The following is a 22406-nucleotide window of genomic DNA, read 5'->3' on the forward strand; positions in this document are numbered from 1 at the left end:
AACACATTATATTGGCTGTCAACTCCATACAGATTGATTCAATTAACTGAGCTAAGTATCCAGCGTCTCCTGTGAGTTACGTAATTAGATGGAGCCATTTAACCCTTTTCACTTGTAATATGACTGTAGCCATGTGTATTTGTCAGTATGAATAATAGTGATGAGCGAACGTGCTGGGATAAGGTATTATCAGAGCACGCTCGTGTCTTTGGCGTGCTCGAAAAATATGTTCGAGTCGAGTCCCCATGACTGCACTTCTCGCAGCTGTTCGACAGCTGCAACACATTCATGGATTGTCTGTTTGTTAGGCGATCCCTACATGTGTTGCGGCTGTCAAACAGTCACGAAACATGCAGCCGCGGGGACTCAAGCATTTTTTTCGAGCACGCCATTTGGTTAGTGCAAGAGCATGCTCTGATAACACCTTAACCCAGCACGTTCCCTCATCACTAGAGAGTAACTTTGTAAGACTATATGTGACCTATTGCAAAAGTAAAAATATACTGTATTTGCTAAAAGTAAAAAGCATTTACTCATGTAGGCACAATATCTGGAACATGAAGGTGCCAATAAAGGAATACCGAAACATCTAACATAATGTGTATTCCTAATAGATGCATTAAACATAGAAAAAAAACATTAAAAAGTAACTGTCCTTAACATTTTTATTTTATAAATCAAAATTACACGTGAAAATTAGCAACTTATCAGAGAGATCTACTTCTTTCTCTGTCAGGACTGATCATTTAGTCTCAAAATTCTCAATTCCTGGGTACAATCTGAAGACAAATTTTTACATCTACTATATAATTGTCTAAGGGTCACTTCCATCTGTCCTTCTCTCTTTCTTTCTGTCACGGATATTCATTCGCTGATTGGTCTCGGCAGCTGTCTGTCATGGCTGCCGCGACCAATCAGCGACGGCCACAGTCCGATTAGTCCCTCCCTACTCCCCTGCAGTCAGTGTCCGCTCCATACTCCTCGCAGTCACCGCTCACACAGGTTTAATGCCAGCGGTAATGGACCGCATTATGCCGCGGGTAACTCACTCCGTTACCGCCACTATTAACTCTGTGTGACCAAGTTTTTGCCTATGCAGCGTCAATAGTAAAAGGATCTAATGTTAAAAATAATAAAAAATTATTATATACTCACCTTTCCCGCTCCTCGCAACGCTCCGGTGACCTATGCATGGAAGCGGCAGGTTCCGGTGCCAAAGATGGTATGGGAGAAGGACCTGCCATGATGTCACGGTCATGTGACCGCGACGTCATCACAGGCCCTGCACGAGAAGGACCTGCCATGACGTCACGGTCATGTGACCGCGACGTCATCACAGGCCCTGCACGAGAAGGACCTGCCATGATGTCACGGTCATGTGACCATTACGTCATGGCAGGTCCTTCTTGCGCAGGCGTGAAGAAGCTGCGGTACCATGGGACAGGCAGGGACAGCGTCAGGAGCGCCAGGAGCAGGTGAGTATTTCATATTCACCTGTCCGCGCTCCATCCGCCGGTCACCGCTCCGTCTTCCCGTCCTCTTGCAGTGACTGTGCAGGTCAGAGGGCGCGATGACGTATTAGTGTGCGCGCCGCCCTCTGCCTGAAGTCAGTGTGGAGAGACGGGACGCTGAGGAGCAGCGACGAGAGGTGAGTATGTGATTTTTTTAAATTGCAGCAGCATGTGGCACAATGCTGTATGGAGCGTCTATGGGGCCATAAAGAACTGCATGGAGTATTAAATGGGGCATCTATGGGGCCATAACTGCATGGGGCATTATATGGGGCATCTATGGGGCCATAACTTCATGGAGCATAATATGGGGCATCTATGGGGCCATAACTGCATGGAGCATTATATGGGCATCTATGGGGCCATAACTGCATGGAGCATAATATGGGGCATCTATGGGGCCATAACTGCATGGAGCATTATATGGGGCATCTATGGGGCCATAACTGCATGGAGCATTATATGGGGCATCTATGGGGCCATAACTGCATGGAGCATTATATGGGACATCTATGGGGCCATAACTGCATGGAGCATTATATGGGGCATCTATGGGGCCATAATGAACTGCATGGAGCATTATATGGGGCATCTATGGGCCCATAACTGCATGGAGCATTATATGGGGCATCTATGGGGCCATAATGAACTGCATGGAGCATTATATGGGGCATCTATGGGGCCATAACTGCATGGAGCATTATATGGGGCATCAATGGGGCCATAACTGCATGGAGCATTATATGGAGTGTCTATGGGGCCATAACTGCATGGAGCATTATACTACGTGGCTGGGCAATATACTACGTGACTGTGCAATATACTACGTGGGCTGTGCAATATACTATGCGGACATGCATATTCTAGAATACCTGATGCGTGAGAATCGGGCCACCATCTAGTTACTGAAATAAGAGATGACAGTTGCTACTAATGAGATTCTGGAACAATCAAAGATAGGATATAGCACAAATAGATAGTAAAATGGTCTGGAGTACCACAAGGTATCGTAGTAATATTGGTGATGTGCTCCCATATAGGTAGAAATGCAAAAGGAATAAATGAAGTACACTATCCTTACCGAAAATATACCGATAAATAAAGTGACAAGTGCAGTAGGAATATACAGACTTGAGCTATAATTCTGTCTAACTGAGATCGTCATACCATTCATACTGGCTGTGGATGTCCGTCTGTGCATAATATTTCTGATTTCCCTAATTTTATGTGGGGATCATCTTGCTCCAGTGATTTTTGCATCGTTTCTTGATTGACCTGGTGGTATACTTGGTATACTATTCTTGTAATGTTTTCATTTTTAACATTTTTACACAATAATAAAGTATTTTGGTTTTATATACAATTTTTCATCATATTTTCGGTAAGAGTAGTTTACTCCATTTTTTGATTTTTGCATTTCTGATGAGATTTCATGTTGATGAGAGGAGGAGGAAGGAGCAAATGGCAGAGCTCCCCCTCACTCCTACATAGAATTTTGTAAAGACTATCAGCCATCTCCTATCTCAGTAATGGAAAAATCTGTCTATAATGAATACAGACATTAAGAATTTTGGTAATGAATGGTCAGTCCTGGAGGAGAAAGAAACAGATTTTTCTGCTAAGATATATTACAAAGTTTCTTATTTCATATGTTTTTTGCAGAAGAAACTACATGACTTCTTATATATATAAAATATATTAAGCATTTATGTTTAGTTCAAAGAGAGAGGAGAATAACTTAATGACATAGGAACAAATGATCAGGCATACTAAAATTAAACATGCCTGACCCGTCAATGACAAATGCCGGTCATAGCGTCTAGAATCGTGCTATCGCCAACTAGTATCGCATGCATGTGAGCAGCTTAGAAATAAATATAACACTAGTAGTTATTTATTTTACTGTATAACTGCAACATTATGTTTTTTTAATATTTCTATATGTTGATAAATTGTTTTTAGGGACAAAGCATAAAAAAATAAAGAAAGGCATATCGTAGCATACAATCTAAACGTACAATTGTATAAGCATCCGAACTGAAACTGTTTAAGCAAGGTCTTTTTTCCCGCTCATGACAGGCACATTTTCATAATTCTTTTTTCATACATTTTAAAAGGTCTAAAGAATTTTGTTCTCATTTGCTTATTCAAATAATTTTTTCTGCCTCTCTTTTGTGATAAATGAAGCTCAATTTTTATGTCATTTGTTTGCAATATCAGGGTAAAATGTGAAGAAATAAAGTAAATATTAAAATTGTAAAAAATGTTGGGCAAGAATCAAGTTTATTACCCTCTCTGCCTTCTGTGTGGGGAGTTTGACTGATGATGGCTGTTGGCTCCTCACTCCTGTACATGAATGATCTCTATGGAGCTGCAGACTCTAGAAGGATGTTGTAAAATGTCTGGCACTACAGGTTGGGGGCCTTCAAGTAGTTAAAAACCAGCAAATGTTGCAATGCTGTATGCTGTCAGCAGGCTTTTGTCATCTGAGAACAGCAAAATGTAGTTGCTAAGATCCTGATTCCAGGGATCATAATAATCTTTATTTTTATTTTGTATTTTTATTTTTTTAGGGATGTGTCACTTACTGGACTGTTGGTGGAGTTTTGCTGTAGATGTAGCAGTGCTCAGAAAGCTAATCTATGTATATCCCTGGCCACACCTCTGACTGACAGCTTCCTGTGTATACCAGTGTATACCAATACAATGTATTGCAAGGAAGTTGAAATCAATAATGGGGCAGGTATTACACAAATTAGCTGGGGTGATGTGCATGTGAGACCTGATCCTGGTGATAATTACCTGCAGATAAAACACTCATTGTATTTAAATTACAACACACCGCCTAGTATGTGACACATCCCTGTAATCAGGATCTCTTGCCTTATATTATGCTGCTCTCAGATTAAATAGCAAAAACCTGCTGATAGATTCCATCTAATGACCATCTTGTTTAATTGACAATATGTGCATGCAGCAAAAATCCTTTATAAACAAAACTAAGAAATACCAGCAACAGCAATATTGTCACAATACCCAATAATTGTGTGCCTTGAGGAAAGCAATCAGATCACAATTAAAACCCCTGCTTTATGTAGACTAGCGCAGTGTGAAGACTTCTAGGACACATCATTTAAAGCACGTGATGGAAAAGTAAAACTACAGAAAAGCTTAGATGAGCGGCAACTGTGTGGGAGTCTTTTCTTGCAGAACAAGCTTATTATTTTATGTGTCTTTCCTTACAGTATCCAGGTGTGTCCTTTGATGCTTGGCCCGATCGCTGGAATTGCTGAAAGCCTTTTGACAGCCAGGATGCTGGCAAAGGTAAGGCTTCTCTCCTGTGTGACTCCGCAAGTGAATCTTTAGATTTTCAAGTCTTGAAAACGCTTTCTTGCAACCTTCAAACTGTAAAGAGAAACAAAATACAGAGGAATGTTCCTTTTTTTCATTCTTTAAAGGCAATTTTATCTGGTTGTGGAAACTCCAGGCCATGGATTAGCAGTTAATGTTTCATCACTCTTCTGAAAACTGATTTCTAGTTGCTTGTTACTTCTTATAAAAGCACCATACCTTTTTTGAAGTTTGGCATACCTAACAAGCTGCACTGCCAATTTTAATGAAGGAACATACAAACTTTAGTCATTTTCGAGAAATGGATTTGCTGGAGGTTTCGCAACATCTTATGTTTACAATGCTATTGCAAGGAGTAGTAGTCTGCGAGCTGAAACTAGGAATACAATTTCCAGAGTGTGATTACAGAGTGAAGAACAAAACAGTAGATGGTTAGCAAGCTATGAAATGTCTGGGACCCTTGGTTAGGTAGCTGAGACTACCATTGGCAAGAGTGAATAATGAATGAGATGCGCTCTTCATGTTGCATCACATCGCCTTAAGATTTGCAGTTTTTCTTACGTGAAAAGCCAAAACAATAGCTACTTTATAAAAAGATGGGTTAGTGTCGCTCACTTGAATTTTTTTGTCTAGAGCCGTTCTATAAATATGGCCAAGTGTAGAAAGTAGGCAACAAAAAGTGCACACTATAGAAATGTAAAAAAGTTAAGAGAAGCTTATTGGTGCCCTCAACACCAAGAACAAGGGTCAAATGTGCAATATGGTCCCACAAGCTACAATATTGCTAACTTAGTAGTAATAATATCCTTTCCATCACTACTATAAAATTCTACACTCCCCATCAGAAAAGATCATGCAATAAAATAACTAATGGTTTTGAACGCTAGAGATGGTGAATACTTTTTATTATGCTAAAGATCGAAAGGAAAATGCAAATGTATATCCCCAACTATCTCCAGACTTAGGATTGCTAGGGGTCCCAACAGTCAGACCCCACCAATTTTTAGTGAATATGCAATAAATTTCTGTTCTGGTAAGCTTCCTTTAAGTATACTGTACAGTATGAAAGGCATTACCCTTTTGGTGTTAAAGTCATTTAGCTCTATAGTTCATACAACATCTCAAAAAAGTGGTTTATACTTGAAATTCAAGATGAACTTATATTTAAAGGTGATTTTCGGTCTCAAAAATGTGTGCAGTCATTCTATGAAACTGAAGATTACCGAATCACCCCTTACTGTCAGAATTCCCCCATATTCCCAGGGCAAGCGGGCGGTCATGGGGCTGCAGGCATGTGACATGACATATTTCCAACTAGATTTTCATTCACTTCTCTCCATAGAACAATGAAAGAAGTGGAAGGAAATCTAGTCAACGTGTGACCGCAAATCACACACTCACTTTTTTGACCACTCATGTTGATGACTTACTACTACAGAAATGTTTTTAGAGTCCGGTATATCCCTTTAACATTTAGAATGGTGAAATGTGATTTGTGAAGATGTCTTATGGATAATTACTGTGAAATCTAAATGCTTCTATTCATGGAAACTTTACACCCTGACTAGTTTCATTCCCTTAACATTAACATTCATAAAGATGTTTCTCGTACGTGTGTTTCAGATCTAGGAGTTAACAAGTAACATTACAAAACATCTGTATTTATTATAAATTGCTTTTCTCAGATTGCATTCTCAAGTCATACACATCTCTATGTTCTGATTTTCTTTTTTTATTGCTTCAATAGAGGGGAGGAGACCAATTCTCTTGAAAGGCTCAATTAGACAAGCTGATAATCATCAAAAAAACATTCATAAGAACGATCGTTTCCACTTGCTGACCGGTGTAAACATGATGCTGATCGCCCAACCATAGAAACCATCGTTGTTGACAGCACGTAGCACTTTGTAAACTGGGGGGCTGTGTTATTGACAACATGATATTGTATGGATACAGAATTATCATCCTTATCATAGTAACATAGTAACATAGTTAGTAAGGCCGAAAAAAGACATTTGTCCATCCAGTTCAGCCTATATTCCATCATAATAAATCCCCAGATTTACGTACTTCTACAGAACCTAATAATTGTATGATACAATATTGTTCTGCTCCAGGAAGACATCCAGGCCTCTCTTGAACCCCTCGACTGAGTTCACCATCACCACCTCCTCAGGCAAGCAATTCCAGATTCTCACTGCCCTAACAGTAAAGAATCCTCTTCTATGTTGGTGGAAAAACCTTCTGTCCTCTAGACGCAAAGAATTCCCCCTTGTGCCCGTCACCTTCCTTGGTATAAACAAATCCTCAGCGAGATATTTGTATTGTCTCCTTATATACTTATACATGGTTATTAGATCGCCCCTCAGTCGTCTTTTTTCTAAACTAAATAATCCTAATTTCGCTAATCTATCTAGGTATTGTAGTTCTCCCATCCCCTTTATTAGTTTTGTTGCCCTCCTTTGTACTCTCTCTAGTTCCATTATATCCTTCCTGAGCACTGGTGCCCAAAACTGGACACAGTACTCCATGTGCGGTCTAACTAGGGATTTGTACAGAGGCAGTATAATGCTCTCATCATGTGTATCCAGACCTCTTTTAATGCACCCCATGATCCTGTTTGCCTTGGCAGCTGCTGCCTGGCACTGGCTGCTCCAGGTAAGTTTATCATTAACTAGGATCCCCAAGTCCTTCTCCCTGTCAGATTTACCCAGTGGTTTCCCGTTCAGTGTGTAATGGTGATATTGATTCCTTCTTCCCATGTGTATAACCTTACATTTATCATTGTTAAACCTCATCTGCCACCTTTCAGCCCAAGTTTCCAACTTATCCAGATCCATCTGTAGCAGAATACTATCTTCTCTTGTATTAACTGCTTTACATAGTTTTGTATCTTCTGCAAATATTGATATTTTACTGTGTAAACCTTCTACCAGATCATTAATGAATATGTTGAAGAGAACAGGTCCCAATACCGACCCCTGCGGTACCCCACTGGTCACAGCGACCCAGTTAGAGACTATACCATTTATAACCACCCTCTGCTTTCTATCACTAAGCCAGTTACTAACCCATTTACACACATTTTCCCCCAGACCAAGCATTCTCATTTTGTGTACCAACCTCTTGTGCGGCACGGTATCAAACGCTTTGGAAAAATCGAGATATACCACGTCCAATGACTCACCGTGGTCCAGCCTATAGCTTACCTCTTCATAAAAACTGATTAGATTGGTTTGACAGGAGCGATTTCTCATAAACCCATGCTGATATGGAGTTAAACAGTTATTCTCATTGAGATAATCCAGAATAACATCCCTCAGAAACCCTTCAAATATTTTACCAACAATAGAGGTTAGACTTACTGGCCTATAATTTCCGGGTTCACTTTTAGAGCCCTTTTTGAATATTGGCACCACATTTGCTATGCGCCAGTCCTGCGGAACAGACCCCGTCGCTATAGAGTCCCTAAAAATAAGAAATAATGGTTTATCTATTACATTACTTAGTTCTCTTAGTACTCGTGGGTGTATGCCATCCGGACCCGGAGATTTATCTATTTTGATCTTACTTAGCCGGTTTCGCACCTCTTCTTGGGTTAGATTGGTGACCCTTAATATAGGGTTTTCATTGTTTCTTGGGATTTCACCTAGCATTTCATTTTCCGCCGTGAATACCGTGGAGAAGAAGGTGTTTAATATGTTAGCTTTTTCCTCGTCATCTACAACCATTCTTTCCTCACTATTTTTTAAGGGGCCTACATTTTCAGTTTTTATTCTTTTACTATTGATATAGTTGAAGAACAGTTTGGGATTAGTTTTACTCTCCTTAGCAATGTGCTTCTCTGTTTCCTTTTTGGCAGCTTTAATTAGTTTTTTAGATAAAGTATTTTTCTCCCTATAGTTTTTTAGAGCTTCAATGGTGCCATCCTGCTTTAGTAGTGCAAATGCTTTCTTTTTACTGTTAATTGCCTGTCTTACTTCTTTGTTTAGCCACATTGGGTTTTTCCTATTTCTAGTCCTTTTATTCCCACAAGGTATAAACCGCTTACAGTGCCTATTTCTTAAACATTTTCCATTTAATATCTGTATTCTTATTTCTGAGTATATTGTCCCAGTCTACCAGATTAAGGGCATCTCTAAGCTGGTCAAACTTTGCCTTCCTAAAGTTCATTGTTTTTGTGACTCCCTGACCACCCGCCCAATAAAGTGCAACGATGTATAGCTGACTGGCTACTGTTATTCCTCTGCTGCCCAACTACCCAAGCTTATTAGTACACTTGAGGTACCTAAGATCAGGTATTGTAAAACTATATTACTTACAGTCACCATAAAGTCAGATTCCCTTTGGGTTTTTAGGAACATGTTGACCACTTTCACAGTACATTTTAATTATCGATAAGGTGAGCGTTCTAAGACTAACAGTAACCTCACTTGGATGAGCAAAATGAACCAGAACACATTCAGCAATGAACCAACTACATGGATTTAACCCTCTAGCCCTGGGTCACAACTACGGTAAAACTATTGTTGGTCTGTTCTTAGTTTGTTTTCTTCATCTGTTAATGATAAAAGAACATGGCTAATGAACAGCATGCTCAATATTATATTATGTGCTTCAATAAGATGACTTGTTTATGGTGTAATTCTCAAAGGGTTATTAGACTACATATGGCATAGTCATTTCAACCTATAATCATATGGAATACAATTTCCCATTACTTATTTACAGACCAGACATGAGCTTGTTGTAAGCACTTAAATAAGAAATTATTTTTAAGAGATCAATGGAAACTATAAATTCAGTTCAATCAAATGTGCAATCAGGTCTGACATACGTTAACTACACATTTCCACTAAACTGGTGTGCATAGATGAACGTCCTTTATGGGTAATGACTGACCAATGAATCTTCATTCTTACTGTATGAAACACAATTGATGAAAAACTCATGAAAATGAATAATTCATAGATTCAGCCCCCTAATTATTATATAATGCCATAATGTGAATGTAAAGTAATTCTCTTCAAAACATAAAAAGAAAACAAATACAGTACTTTGCATGCATTTTCAGGCTGAAGGCTTTTGCACAGATCAACTACTATCATGTTAGCTGGTTTTCGAGTGTTACCATACCATTTATCAGTGATTTATGGTGATCATGCCATGGTAGACATCCGTAATATTCTAATAACCAGCATAATTAGTCATTAGTTTGCCAAACACTTACCAAAATCTTGTCGTTTCCATTTACCTTTAGACTGGGTTTATACACATAAATTACTGACCAGTCAGACCATTTTCATTATTATATGTCTGGTCTAAGATGTCTATTTATACATAAAATTATCAACACTAGCTCTCGTCTTCTTAAAGGGAATCTGTCACCAGGTTTTTATTACCTCATCCGAGAGCAGCATAATCTCGAGGCAGATATTTTGATTCCAGGGATGTATCACCTGATGGGCTGCTTGATATCATTTTGATAAAATCACTATTTTCTCTGCAGCAGATCTAGCAGTTCTAGCAGAATGCTGAGCTCTGTGTAACTCCGCCCACACCACTGATTGCCAGCTTTCTGCTCATGTACAGTATACACAGGAAGCAGGAGAAATCACAGGTGGGGCGGGATTATACAAAGCTCATGAATTTGCTAGACTACCTGGCAACAGGTTTACTAGTCCACTAATTATACAACCCCTGGCAAAAATTATGGAATCACCGACCTTGTAGGAAGTTCATTTAGTTGTTTAATTTTGTAGAAAAAAAGCAGATCACAGACACGGCACAAAACTAAATTTCAAATGGCAACTTTCTGGCTTTAAGAAACATTAAAAGAAATCAAGAACAGAAAATGTGGTAGTCAGTAATGGTTACTTTTTTAACCAAGCATAGGGAAAAAATTATGGAATCACTCAATTCTGAGGAAAAAATTATGGAATCACCCTGCAAATTTTCAGTCCCAAAAATAACACCTCCATCAAATTAGATCTGGTCGTTATTCTGCATCTAAAAAGTAATGATCACACCTTGGAGAGCTGTTGCACCAAGTGGACTGACATGAATCATGGCTCCAACAGGAAAGATGTCAATTGAAACAAAGGAGAGGATTATCAAAAGGGTAAATCATCACGCAATGTTGCAAAAGATGTTGGTTGTTCACAGTCAGCTGTGTCTAAAATCTGGACCAAATACAAACAACATGGGAAGGTTGTTAAAGGCAAACATACTGTTAGACCAAGGAAGACATCAAAGTGTCAAGACCGGAAACTTAAAGCAGTATGTCTCCAAAACAAGAAATGCACCATAAAACAAATGAGGAATGAATGGTTGGAAACTGGAGTCAACGTTTGTGACCGAACTGTAAGAAACCGCCTAAAGGAAATGGGATTGACATACAGAAAAGCTAAACGAAAACCATCATTAACACCTAAACAGAAAAAAACAAGGTTACAATGGGCTAAGGAAAAGCAATCGTGGACTGTGGATGACTGGATGAAAGTCATATTCAGTGATGAATCGCGAATCTGCATTGGGCAAGGTGATGATGCTGGAACTTTTGTTTGGTGCCGTTCCAATGAGATTTATAAAGATGACTGCCTGAAGAGAACATGCATTGATATTTGATGATATGGGGCTGCATGTCAGGTAAAGGCACTGGGGAGATGGCTGTCATTACATCTTCAATAAATGCACAAGTTTATGTTGATATTTTGGACACTTTTTTATCCAATCAATTGAAAGGATGTTTGGGGATGATGAAATCATTTTTCAAGATGATAATGCATCCTGCCGTAGAGCAAAAACTGTGAAAACATTCCTTGAAAAAAGACACATAAGGTCAATGTCATGGCCTACAAATAGTCCGGATCTCAATCCAATTGAAAATCTTTGGTGGAAGTTGAAGAAAATGGTCCATGACAAGTATCCAACCTGCAAAACTGATCTGGCAACAGCAGTCAGAGAACGTTGGAGCCAGATTGATGAAGAGTACTGTTTGACACTCATTAGGTCCATGCCTCAAAGACTGGAAGCTGTTATAAAAGCCAAAAGTGGTGCAACAAAATACTAGTGATGTGTTGGAGTGTTTTTTTGTTTGTTTGTTTTTCATGATTTCATAATTGTTTCCTCAGAATTGAGTGATTCCATAATTTTTTCCCTATGCTTGTTCTAAAAAAGTAACCATTACTGACTACCACATTTTTTGTTCTTGATTTCTTTTAGTGTTTCTTAAAGCCAGAAAGTTGCCATTTGAAATGACTTTAAGTTTTGTGCCATGTCTGTGATCTGCTTCTTTTATACAAAATTAAACAACTGAATGAACATCCTCCAAGGCCGGTGATAACATAATTTTTGCCAGGGGTTGTAATCTCCTCCTGATAAAACAGTAATTTTATGAAAACGACACTAAGCAGCCCGGTAAGTGACACATCACTTGAATCAGAGTCTCTGTCTCTACATTATGCTGCTCTCACATTAGGTGGCAAAAATCTGGTGACAGATTCCCTATAAATTTACAGCTTAAAAAATATACAGTATGTAATTAAATTAAAAGAACACTAAACACAAAAAAGCAAATATATTTAAAATATCCAAGCTACTTTTCCTGTAATACTAAACTAAGAACTATATGACATTTTTGAAATTGTTCTTAGGAATTTAGAAATATTCTTCTTCCTCACTGTTCTACAACTGACTGCTGTAGAAGTTGCCCTGCTTTGCCCTATCTACAGCAGAGCTTTAACTGTCCTCTAGACGATGATGGAACTGATCAGCTCAGCAGAAGATGCTGAATTTTTGACATATAATGTTGTATACTAACAAAAAGTGAAGGAAAATATATTTTTTGTTTTAATCTAAGCAATTGTAGGTTTATTGTTCCTTTAAGTACTGTTTATCCAAGGCCACATGAACACTATCAGTATTTGGTCAGTTTTTTCCATCAGTATTTCTAAGCCAAAACCAGGAGTGGGTGATAAATACAGAAGTGGCGCACATGTTTCTATTATACTTTTCCTCTAATTGTTCCACTCCTGGTTTTGGCTTACAGATACCGACGTAAAATACTGACCAAATACTGAATGTGTGAACGTGGCCTAATGCTAACAGTTGTGGTGGTCCAGCAGATCTCGCCATGGACAAAGTGGTAATAGTCCGAATAAAGGTAAAAAAGCAGAGACCTTACATAGTGATAGGTGTGATTTGTACTACTTTTACAAAAACATTTGTAAGCAGACCGCAAAGAGTGAAAAACAGAAAATGTAAGTGTTTCTGTACATAACTGGATCAGGGACCCATACGACATTAATCCCAAAAATGATTTTAATTAATTTCAATCATGGTAAGTCTTCACCAAAAAATGATACCATGTTTTGGCATAGGTGGTTTTCCTTTTTGGATGCTGCCCTTCCCGTGGTTGTTCCTTCCCGGTGAAAGACCTGGCTATATATTGCTTGAGTTGAGAAACACGTGATGGTGTCTCCGCGGCTTTTCTACATGCATTCACCAAAAAATGAGACGTCACAGCTAGGGTTGAGCGAAACGGGTCGTTCATTTTCAAAAGTCGCCGACTTTTGGCAAAGTCGGGTTTCATGAAACCCGATCCGACCCCTGTGCGGGGTCGGCCATGCGGTACGCGACTTTCGCGCCAAAGTCGCGTTTCAATGACGCGAAAAGCGCCATTTCTCAGCCAATGAAGGTAAACGCAGAGTGTGGGCAGCGTGATGACATAGGTCCTGGTCCCCACCATCTTAGAGAAGGGCATTGCAGTGATTGGCTTGCTGTCTGCGGCGTCACAGGGGCTATAAAGGGGCGTTCCCGCCGACCGCCATGTTACTGCTGCTGATCTGAGCTTAGGGAGAGGTTGCTGCCGCTTCGTCAGAAGCAGGGATAGCGTTAGGCAGGGTCCATTAACCACCAAACCGCTTGTGCTGTAGCGATTTCCACTGCCCAACACCACCTTCGGTGTGCAGGGACAGTGGAAGCTACATTTTTTTTTTTTTTTCCCCTCAGCGCTGTAGCTCATTGGGCTGCCCTAGAAGGCTCCCTGATAGCTGCATTGCTGTGTGTACGCCGCTGTGCAAACCAACTGCTTTTTTCAAAGCAGAAATCCTCTTGTTCCTTCCTTTCTGCACAGCTATCTTTTTTGTTTGTCCACACTTTTTATTTAATTTGTGCATCAGTCCACTCCTTATTGCTGCCTGCCATACCTGGCTGAGATTACTGCAGGGAGATAGTAATTGTTGGACACTCCCTGTTTTTTTTTATTTATTTTTTTGTGGGAGATTAAGATTGACATTTCTGCTAGAGTGCCATCCCTGTGTGTGCCATCTCTCACTCAGTGGGCCATAGAAAGCCTATTTATTTTTTTGCTTGATTTGGGTTATAAAATCTACCTGAAAAAATCACTACATCAATCAGTGGGAGAAACATATTGGCCTCAGGGCTTGTGTGCCACTCTTGACTCCTGTGTGTGCCATCTCTCAGTCAGTGGGCCATAGAAAGCCTATTTATTTTTTTGCTTGATTTGGGTTCTAAAATCTACCTGAAAAAATCACTACATCAATCAGTGGGAGAAAAATATTGTCCTCAGGGCTTGTGTGCCACTCCTGACTCCTGTGTGCATCATCACTCACTCAGTGGGCCATAGAAAGCCAATTTTTTTTTTTTTGCTTTATTTGGGTTCTAAATTCTACCTGAAAAAATCAATAAATCAATCAGTGGGAGATTAATATTGGCCTTTGGGCTTGTGTGCCAGTCCTAAGCGTGCCATCTCTCTCTCTCAGATAGTGGGCCATAGAAAGCCTATTTATTATTTTTTTTATTGGGTTTATAAATTTTCCCTGGAACAAAAAAAAAAAAGTGGGAGATTAATATTGGCCTCTGGGCTTGTGTGCCAGTCCTGAGCGTGCCATCTCTCTCACAAATAGTGGGCCATAGAAAGCCTATTTATTTATTTTTTTTTGGTTTTATAAATTCTCCCTGAAAAAAAAAGGGAGATTAATATTGGCCTTTGGGCTTGTGTGCCAGTCCTAAGCGTGCCATCTCTCTCTCTCAGATAGTGGGCCATAGAAAGCCTATTTATTATTTTTTTATTGGGTTTATAAATTTTCCCTGAAAAAAAATAAAAAGTGGGAGATTAATATTGGCCTCTGGGCTTGTGTGACAGTCCTGAGCGTGCCATCTATCTCACAAATAGTGGGCCATAGAAAGCCTATTTATGTTTTTGGTTGATTTGGGTTCTAAATTCTACCTGAAAAAATCAATAAATCAATCAGTGGGAGATAAATATTGGCCTCTGGGCTTGTGTGCCACTCCTGACTCCTGTGTGCGTCATCTCTCACTCAGTGGGCCATAGAAAGCCTATTTTTTGTTTTATTTGGTTTCTAAATTCTTCCTGAAAAAATCTTTTTTTTTTTTATTATTTTTTTTTTCTAAAGTCTCCCTGGAAAAAAAAAAAAAAAATCAAATCAGTGGGAGATTAATATTGCCCTTTCTGCTTGTGTGCCAGTCTTGACTCCTAGGTGTGCCATCTCTCTCTCTCTCTCCAATTGTGGGCCATAGAAAGCCTATTATTTTTTTAGCTTGATTTGGGTTCCAAAATCTACCTGAAAAAATCACTACATCGATCATTGGGAGAACAATATTGGCCTCTGGGCTTGTGTGCCACTCCTGACTCCTGTGTGCGTCATCTCTCACTCCGTGGGCCATAGAAAGCCTATTTTTTCTTTTATTTGTTTTCTAAATTCTCCCTGAAAAAATCATTTTTTTTTATTTGGTTTCTAAATTCTTCCTGAAAAAATCATTTTATTCTATTATTTTTTTTTCCTAAAGTCTCCCTGAAAAAAAAAAAAATCAAATCAGTGGGAGATTAATATTGCCCTTTCTGCTTGTGTGCCAGTCTTGACTCCTGGGTGTGCCATCTCTCTCTCTCTCTCTCCAATTGTGGGCCATAGAAAGCCTATTATTTTTTTTGCTTGATTTGGGTTCCAAAATCTACCTGAAAAAATCACTACATCAATCAGTGGGAGATAAATATTGGCCTCTGGGCTTGTGTGCCACTCCTGACTCCTGTGTGCGTCATCTCTCACTCAGTGGGCCATAGAAAGCCTTTTTTTGTTTTATTTGTTTTCTAAATTCTCCCTGAAAAAATCATTTTTTTTTATTTGGTTTCTAAATTCTTCCTGAAAAAATCATTTTATTCTATTATTTTTTTTTCCTAAAGTCTCCCTGAAAAAAAAAAAAATCAAATCAGTGGGAGATTAATATTGCCCTTTCTGCTTGTGTGCCAGTCTTGACTCCTGGGTGTGCCATCTCTCTCTCTCTCTCCAATTGTGGGCCATAGAAAGCCTATTATTTTTTTTGCTTGATTTGGGTTCCAAAATCTACCTGAAAAAATCACTACATCAATCAGTGGGAGATAAATATTGGCCTCTGGGCTTGTGTGCCACTCCTGACTCCTGTGTGCGTCATCTCTCACTCAGTGGGCCATAGAAAGCCTTTTTTTGTTTTATTTGTTTTCTAAATTCTCCCTGAAAAAATCATTTTATTTTATTTGGTTTCTAAATTCTTCCTGAAAAAATCATTTTATTCTATTATTTTTTTTTCCTAAAGTCTCCCTGAAAAAAAAAAAAAAACAAATCAGTGGGAGATTAATATTGCCCTTTCTGCTTGTGTGCCAGTCTTGACTCCTGGGTGTGCCATCTCTCTCTCTCTCTCCAATTGTGGGCCATAGAAAGCCTATTATTTTTTTTGCTTGATTTGGGTTCCAAAATCTACCTGAAAAAATCACTACATCAATCAGTGGGAGATAAATATTGGCCTCTGGGCTTGTGTGCCACTCCTGACTCCTGTGTGCGTCATCTCTCACTCAGTGGGCCATAGAAAGCCTTTTTTTGTTTTATTTGTTTTCTAAATTCTCCCTGAAAAAATCATTTTATTTTATTTGGTTTCTAAATTCTTCCTGAAAAAATCATTTTATTCTATTATTTTTTTTTCCTAAAGTCTCCCTGAAAAAAAAAAAAAAAATCAGTGGGAGATTAATATTGCCCTTTCTGCTTGTGTGCCAGTCTTGACTCCTGGGTGTGCCATCTCTCTCTCTCTCTCCAATTGTGGGCCATAGAAAGCCTATTTTTTTTTTTTGCTTGATTTGGGTTCCAAAATCTACCTGAAAAAATCACTACATCAATCAGTGGGAGATAAATATTGGCCTCTGGGCTTGTGTGCCACTCCTGACTCCTGTGTGCGTCATCTCTCACTCAGTGGGCCATAGAAAGCCTTTTTTTGTTTTATTTGTTTTCTAAATTCTCCCTGAAAAAATCATTTTATTTTATTTGGTTTCTAAATTCTTCCTGAAAAAATCATTTTATTCTATTTTTTTTTTCCTAAAGTCTCCCTGAAAAAAAAAAAAAAAAAAAATCAGTGGGAGATTAATATTGCCCTTTCTGCTTGTGTGCCAGTCTTGACTCCTGGGTGTGCCATCTCTCTCTCTCTCTCCAATTGTGGGCCATAGAAAGCCTATTATTTTTTTTGCTTGATTTGGGTTCCAAAATCTACCTGAAAAAATCACTACATCAATCAGTGGGAGATAAATATTGGCCTCTGGGCTTGTGTGCCACTCCTGACTCCTGTGTGCGTCATCTCTCACTCAGTGGGCCATAGAAAGCCTTTTTTTGTTTTATTTGTTTTCTAAATTCTCCCTGAAAAAATCATTTTATTTTATTTGGTTTCTAAATTCTTCCTGAAAAAATCATTTTATTCTATTATTTTTTTTTCCTAAAGTCTCCCTGAAAAAAAAAAAAATCAAATCAGTGGGAGATTAATATTTACATTTGTGCTTCAGTGACAGTCCTGCGTGTGTGGCATCTCTCTCATTTGTTGCCACCAACAACAGAGTGTGTAACATTGTGCCTGATTTTCGTTGTGGTCTCACTCACCTGTAAAGGGGTAGCTAAATCATACTGAAGTTATAGCTCACCGTGTAAGTTGTGTGACAGCAACAAATACCGTTAGTTTGTTTACGTTTTTAAAACAATGAGGAAGTCTGGTGGAAGAGGTCGTGGCCGGGGGCGTTCATTGTCAGCTGGTAATGAGGGTAGTGGTAGTGGTGGAGCATCAGCTGGTCGTGGGAAAAAAAATATTGCACCTAAGTCTGGAGCTGTGGAGCCAGGTTCGTCGTCTGGCTACACAAGGCCTCGAACGCTCCCTTTTCTGGAAGTAGGAAAACCGCTTTTAAAGCCGGAGCAGCAAGAGCAAGTTTTGGCTTATCTTGCTTACTCAGCCTCTAGCTCTTTTGCCTCCTCTCGTGAAACTGGTAAATGTCAAAGCAGCGCGTCGTTAGTGGATGTTCACGGTCAGGGACAAGTCGCTTCCTTGTCCTCGTCAGCAAAAACAACAACAGAGAAGAATGCAGCAGGCAACACAACGGGTTACTCCATGAAGCTCTTTACACATACCGTCCCTGGCTTACAAAGTGAAGCAGTTAACAGTCCATGCCCATTACAAGTTGAATCTGACATGGAGTGCACTGATGCACAGCCACAGCCAGACTACTATGCTGGTCCTTTGACTCAGGCCACAACATTGCCCTCGCAGGGTAATGATCAAGAATCAGACCCTGATGAGACTATGTTGCCCCATCACGAACGCTATACCACCGACCGACACGGTGACACAGACGAAGTTGCACACGAGCTACAAGAAGAGGTAATAGATGACCCAGTTCTTGACCCCGATTGGCAGCCATTGGGGGAACAGGGTGCAGGCGGCAGCAGTTCTGAAGCGGAGGAGGAGGGGCCGCAGCAGGCATCAACATCGCAACAGGTTCCATCTGCCGGGCCCGTATCTTGCCCAAAACGCGTGGCAAAGCCAAAACCTGTTGGAGGACAGCGTGGCCATCCGGTTAAAGCTCAGTCTGCAATGCCTGAAAAGGTATCCGATGCTAGAAAGAGTGCAGTCTGGCATTTTTTTAAACAACATCCAATTGATCAGCGCAAAGTCATCTGTCAAAAATGTTCAACTACCTTAAGCAGAGGACAGAATCTGAAAAGTCTCAATACAAGTTGCATGCATAGACATTTAACCACCATGCATTTGCAAGCCTGGACTAACTACCAAACGTCCCTTAAGGTTGTAGCACCCTCGGCCAATGAAGCTAGTCAGCAACGCAACATCCCTTCCGGCAGTGTAGGGCCACCATTTTCCGCACCACCTGCAGTATCTGTGCAGGTTTCTTTGCCAGGCCAAAGCAGTCAGGGTCAGGGAATCACCAGTTTCGTAGTAGGAAACATTGCATCTAGGGCACCGGCGGCAACAATACCATCTCCCACCGTCTCTCAGTCTGCCATGTCCACCGGCACCCCCGCTAGTTCCACGATCTCCAGCTCTCCAGTCCAGCTCACCCTACATGAGACTATGGTTAGAAAAAGGAAGTACTTAGCCTCGCATCCGCGTACACAGCGTTTGAACGCCCACATAGCTAGACTAATCTCGTTAGAGATGATGCCCTACCGGTTAGTTGAAAGCGAAGCTTTCAAAGCCCTGATGGACTACGCTGTACCACGCTACGAGCTACCCAGTCGACACTTTTTTTCCAGAAAAGCCATCCCAGCCCTCCACCAGCATGTTAAAGAGCGCATCGTCCATGCACTCAGGCAATCTGTGAGCACAAAGGTGCACCTGACAACAGATGCATGGACCAGTAGGCATGGCCAGGGACGTTACGTGTCCATCACGGCACACTGGGTGAATGTTGTGGATGCAGGGTCCACAGGGGACAGCAAGTTTGGGACAGTTCTGCCTAGCCCACGGTCTAGGAAACAGTTGGCTGTAGCCGTTCGCACCCCCTCCTCCTCCTCTTCGTCCTCCTGCAGAAGCGAGAGCTCGTCCACAGACTGCAGTCGCACAACCACTCCATCCGCAGCTGCCACTGTTGCACACCAGGTCTCCCATTATGGGGCAGCTACTGGCAAACGTCAGCAGGCTGTATTGGCTATGAAGTGTTTGGGCGACAACAGACACACCGCGGAAGTTCTGTCCGAGTTCTTGCAGAAAGAAACGCAGTCGTGGCTGGGCACTGTAGATCTTGAGGCAGGCAAGGTAGTGAATGATAACGGAAGGAATTTCATGGCTGCCATCTCCCTTTCCCAACTGAAACACATTCCTTGCCGGGCTCACACCTTAAACCTGGTGGTGCAGTGCTTCCTGAAAAGTTATCCGGGGTTATCCGACCTGCTCCTCAAAGTGCGTGGACTTTGCTCACATATCCGCCGTTCGCCCGTACACTCCAGCCGTATGCAGACCTATCAGCGTTCTTTGAACCTTCCCCAGCATCGCCTAATCATAGACGTTGCAACAAGGTGGAACTCAACACTGCACATGCTTCAGAGACTGTGCGAACAGAGGCGGGCTGTTATGTTTTTGTGGGAGGATACACATACACGGGCAGGCAGTAGGATGGCAGACATGGAGTTGTCAGTTGTGCAGTGGTCGAAGATTCAAGACATGTGTCAAGTCCTTCAGTGTTTTGAGGAATGCACACGGCTGGTTAGTGCAGACAACGCCATAATAAGCATGAGCATCCCCCTAATGCGTCTGCTGATGCAAAGTTTGACGCACATAAAGGATCAGGCGTCTGCAGCTGAGGAAGAGGAAAGCCTTGATGACAGTCAGCCATTGTCTGGCCAGGGCAGTGTACAGGACGAGTTAGCGGGCGAAGAGGAGGAGGAGGACGAGGAGGATGATGGGGATGATTATATTTTTAATGAGGAAGCTTTTCTGGGGCCACTGGAAATTGGTGGCGCGGCAAGGCCGGGTTCTGGTTTTTGGAGGGACACAAGTGACGTGGATTTGCCTGAAACTGCCCCTCAACCAAGCACAACCGCAGATTTGAGAACTGGAACTTTGGCCCACATGGCGGATTATGCCTTACGTATCCTCAAAAGGGACACACGCATAACTAAAATGATGAACGATGACGATTACTGGTTGGCCTGCCTCCTTGATCCTCGCTATAAAGGCAAATTGCAAAATATAATGCCACATGAGAACTTGGAACTAATATTAGCAACCAAACAATCAACTCTTGTTGACCGTTTGCTTCTGGCATTCCCTGCACACAGCGCCCGTGATCGTTCTCACACGAGCTGCAGGGGCCAGCAGACCAGAGGAGTTAGAGGGGCAGAAATCAGAAGTGGCGTTGGCCAGAGGGGTTTTCTGACCAGGTTGTGGAGTGATTTTGCTATGACCGCAGACACGACAGGTACTACAGCATCAATTCAAAGTGACAGGAGACAACATTTGTCCAGTATGGTTACAAACTATTTTTCATCCCTTATCGATGTTCTCCCTCAACCGTCATTCCCATTTGATTACTGGGCATCAAAATTAGACACCTGGCCAGAATTGGCAGAATATGCATTGCAGGAGCTTGCTTGCCCGGCAGCTAGTGTCCTATCAGAAAGAGTATTCAGTGCTGCAGGTTCAATACTAACAGAAAAAAGGACTCGTCTGGCTACCCAAAATGTAGATGATCTAACCTTCATTAAAATGAACCACAACTGGATTTCGAAATCTTTTGCCCCACCTTGCCCGGCTGACACCTAGCTTTCCTATGAAAAGGTCTTGCCTGTGGACTATTCTGAATGCCTTTTCCAATCTCGTAATTTTCTGCACCTGATTGTCCAGCATACGACATGTTTACACCTCACTAAATGGCCAAACTCCCCACACGGGGTCGTGGTATCGACACTTGGCGACAGCACCCGTGAGAGTGCTGTTTGTCTGAAGAGGTGGGTGTGCCCGCTTTTGGTCGACGGCATTGGCACTGGGTCCCTCCTAGTACAATAAAGTGTCTCTGGCGGTGGTGGTGCGCACCCAACGTCAGACACACCGTTGTAATATGAGGGGCCCTGGGCCTGTACCGCCGGCCACAAGACAGTTCCCCCCCCAGCTCAAACAGTGCTCTACCACTTGCAAAATTATCTCACAGCTCCACCAATGTTTAGTGTATGCGCTGACATCCTTCAATGCCTGCCACTGACAATACCATTGTATTGACATTTTTGTTATGTTAGGCCTTCGAAGCCTGTCTGCGGTCACTCCTTCCACTATGCCTCCACTGACCACACCACTGCTGCCCGTGTACCCCTGGAACCAATTTAAAATTGCCTACAGCCATGTGTTATTATTTTAGGCCTTCGATGCCTGTCTGCGGTCACTCCTTCCACTAGGCCTCCACTGACCACACCACTGCTGCCCGTGTACCCCTGGAACCAATTTAAAATTGCCTACAGCCAGCCCAATTTTTTTATTTTAGGCCTTCGATGCCTGTCTGTGGTCACTCCTTCCACTAGGCCTCCACTGACCACACCACTGCTGCCCGTGTACCCCTGGAACCAATTTAAAATTGCCTACAGCCAGCCCAAATTTTTTATTTTAGGCCTTTGATGCCTGTCTGCGGTCCGTTCTTTCTACTACTACTACACTGACCAGGCCACTGCTGCCCGTGTACCCCTGGAACCAATTTAAAATTGCCTACAGCCAGCC

At 41.4% G+C, this 22406-nt stretch overlaps 1 protein-coding gene across 1 annotated transcript in view; it reads right to left on the reverse strand.

Annotated features, from left to right (window-relative positions):
• The window catches only part of GLIS3 (GLIS family zinc finger 3), a 669467-nt gene that overhangs the window by 221370 nt on the left and 425691 nt on the right, over positions 1-22406 (reverse strand). The window contains exon 5 of the mRNA XM_069764174.1: positions 4755-4916. Within this exon, the coding sequence (XP_069620275.1) occupies positions 4755-4916 (162 nt within the window). The remainder of the gene's footprint in view (positions 1-4754; positions 4917-22406) is intronic.

Source organism: Ranitomeya imitator, chromosome 1, assembly GCF_032444005.1.
Source record: "Ranitomeya imitator isolate aRanImi1 chromosome 1, aRanImi1.pri, whole genome shotgun sequence".
NCBI lineage: Eukaryota > Metazoa > Chordata > Amphibia > Anura > Dendrobatidae > Ranitomeya > Ranitomeya imitator.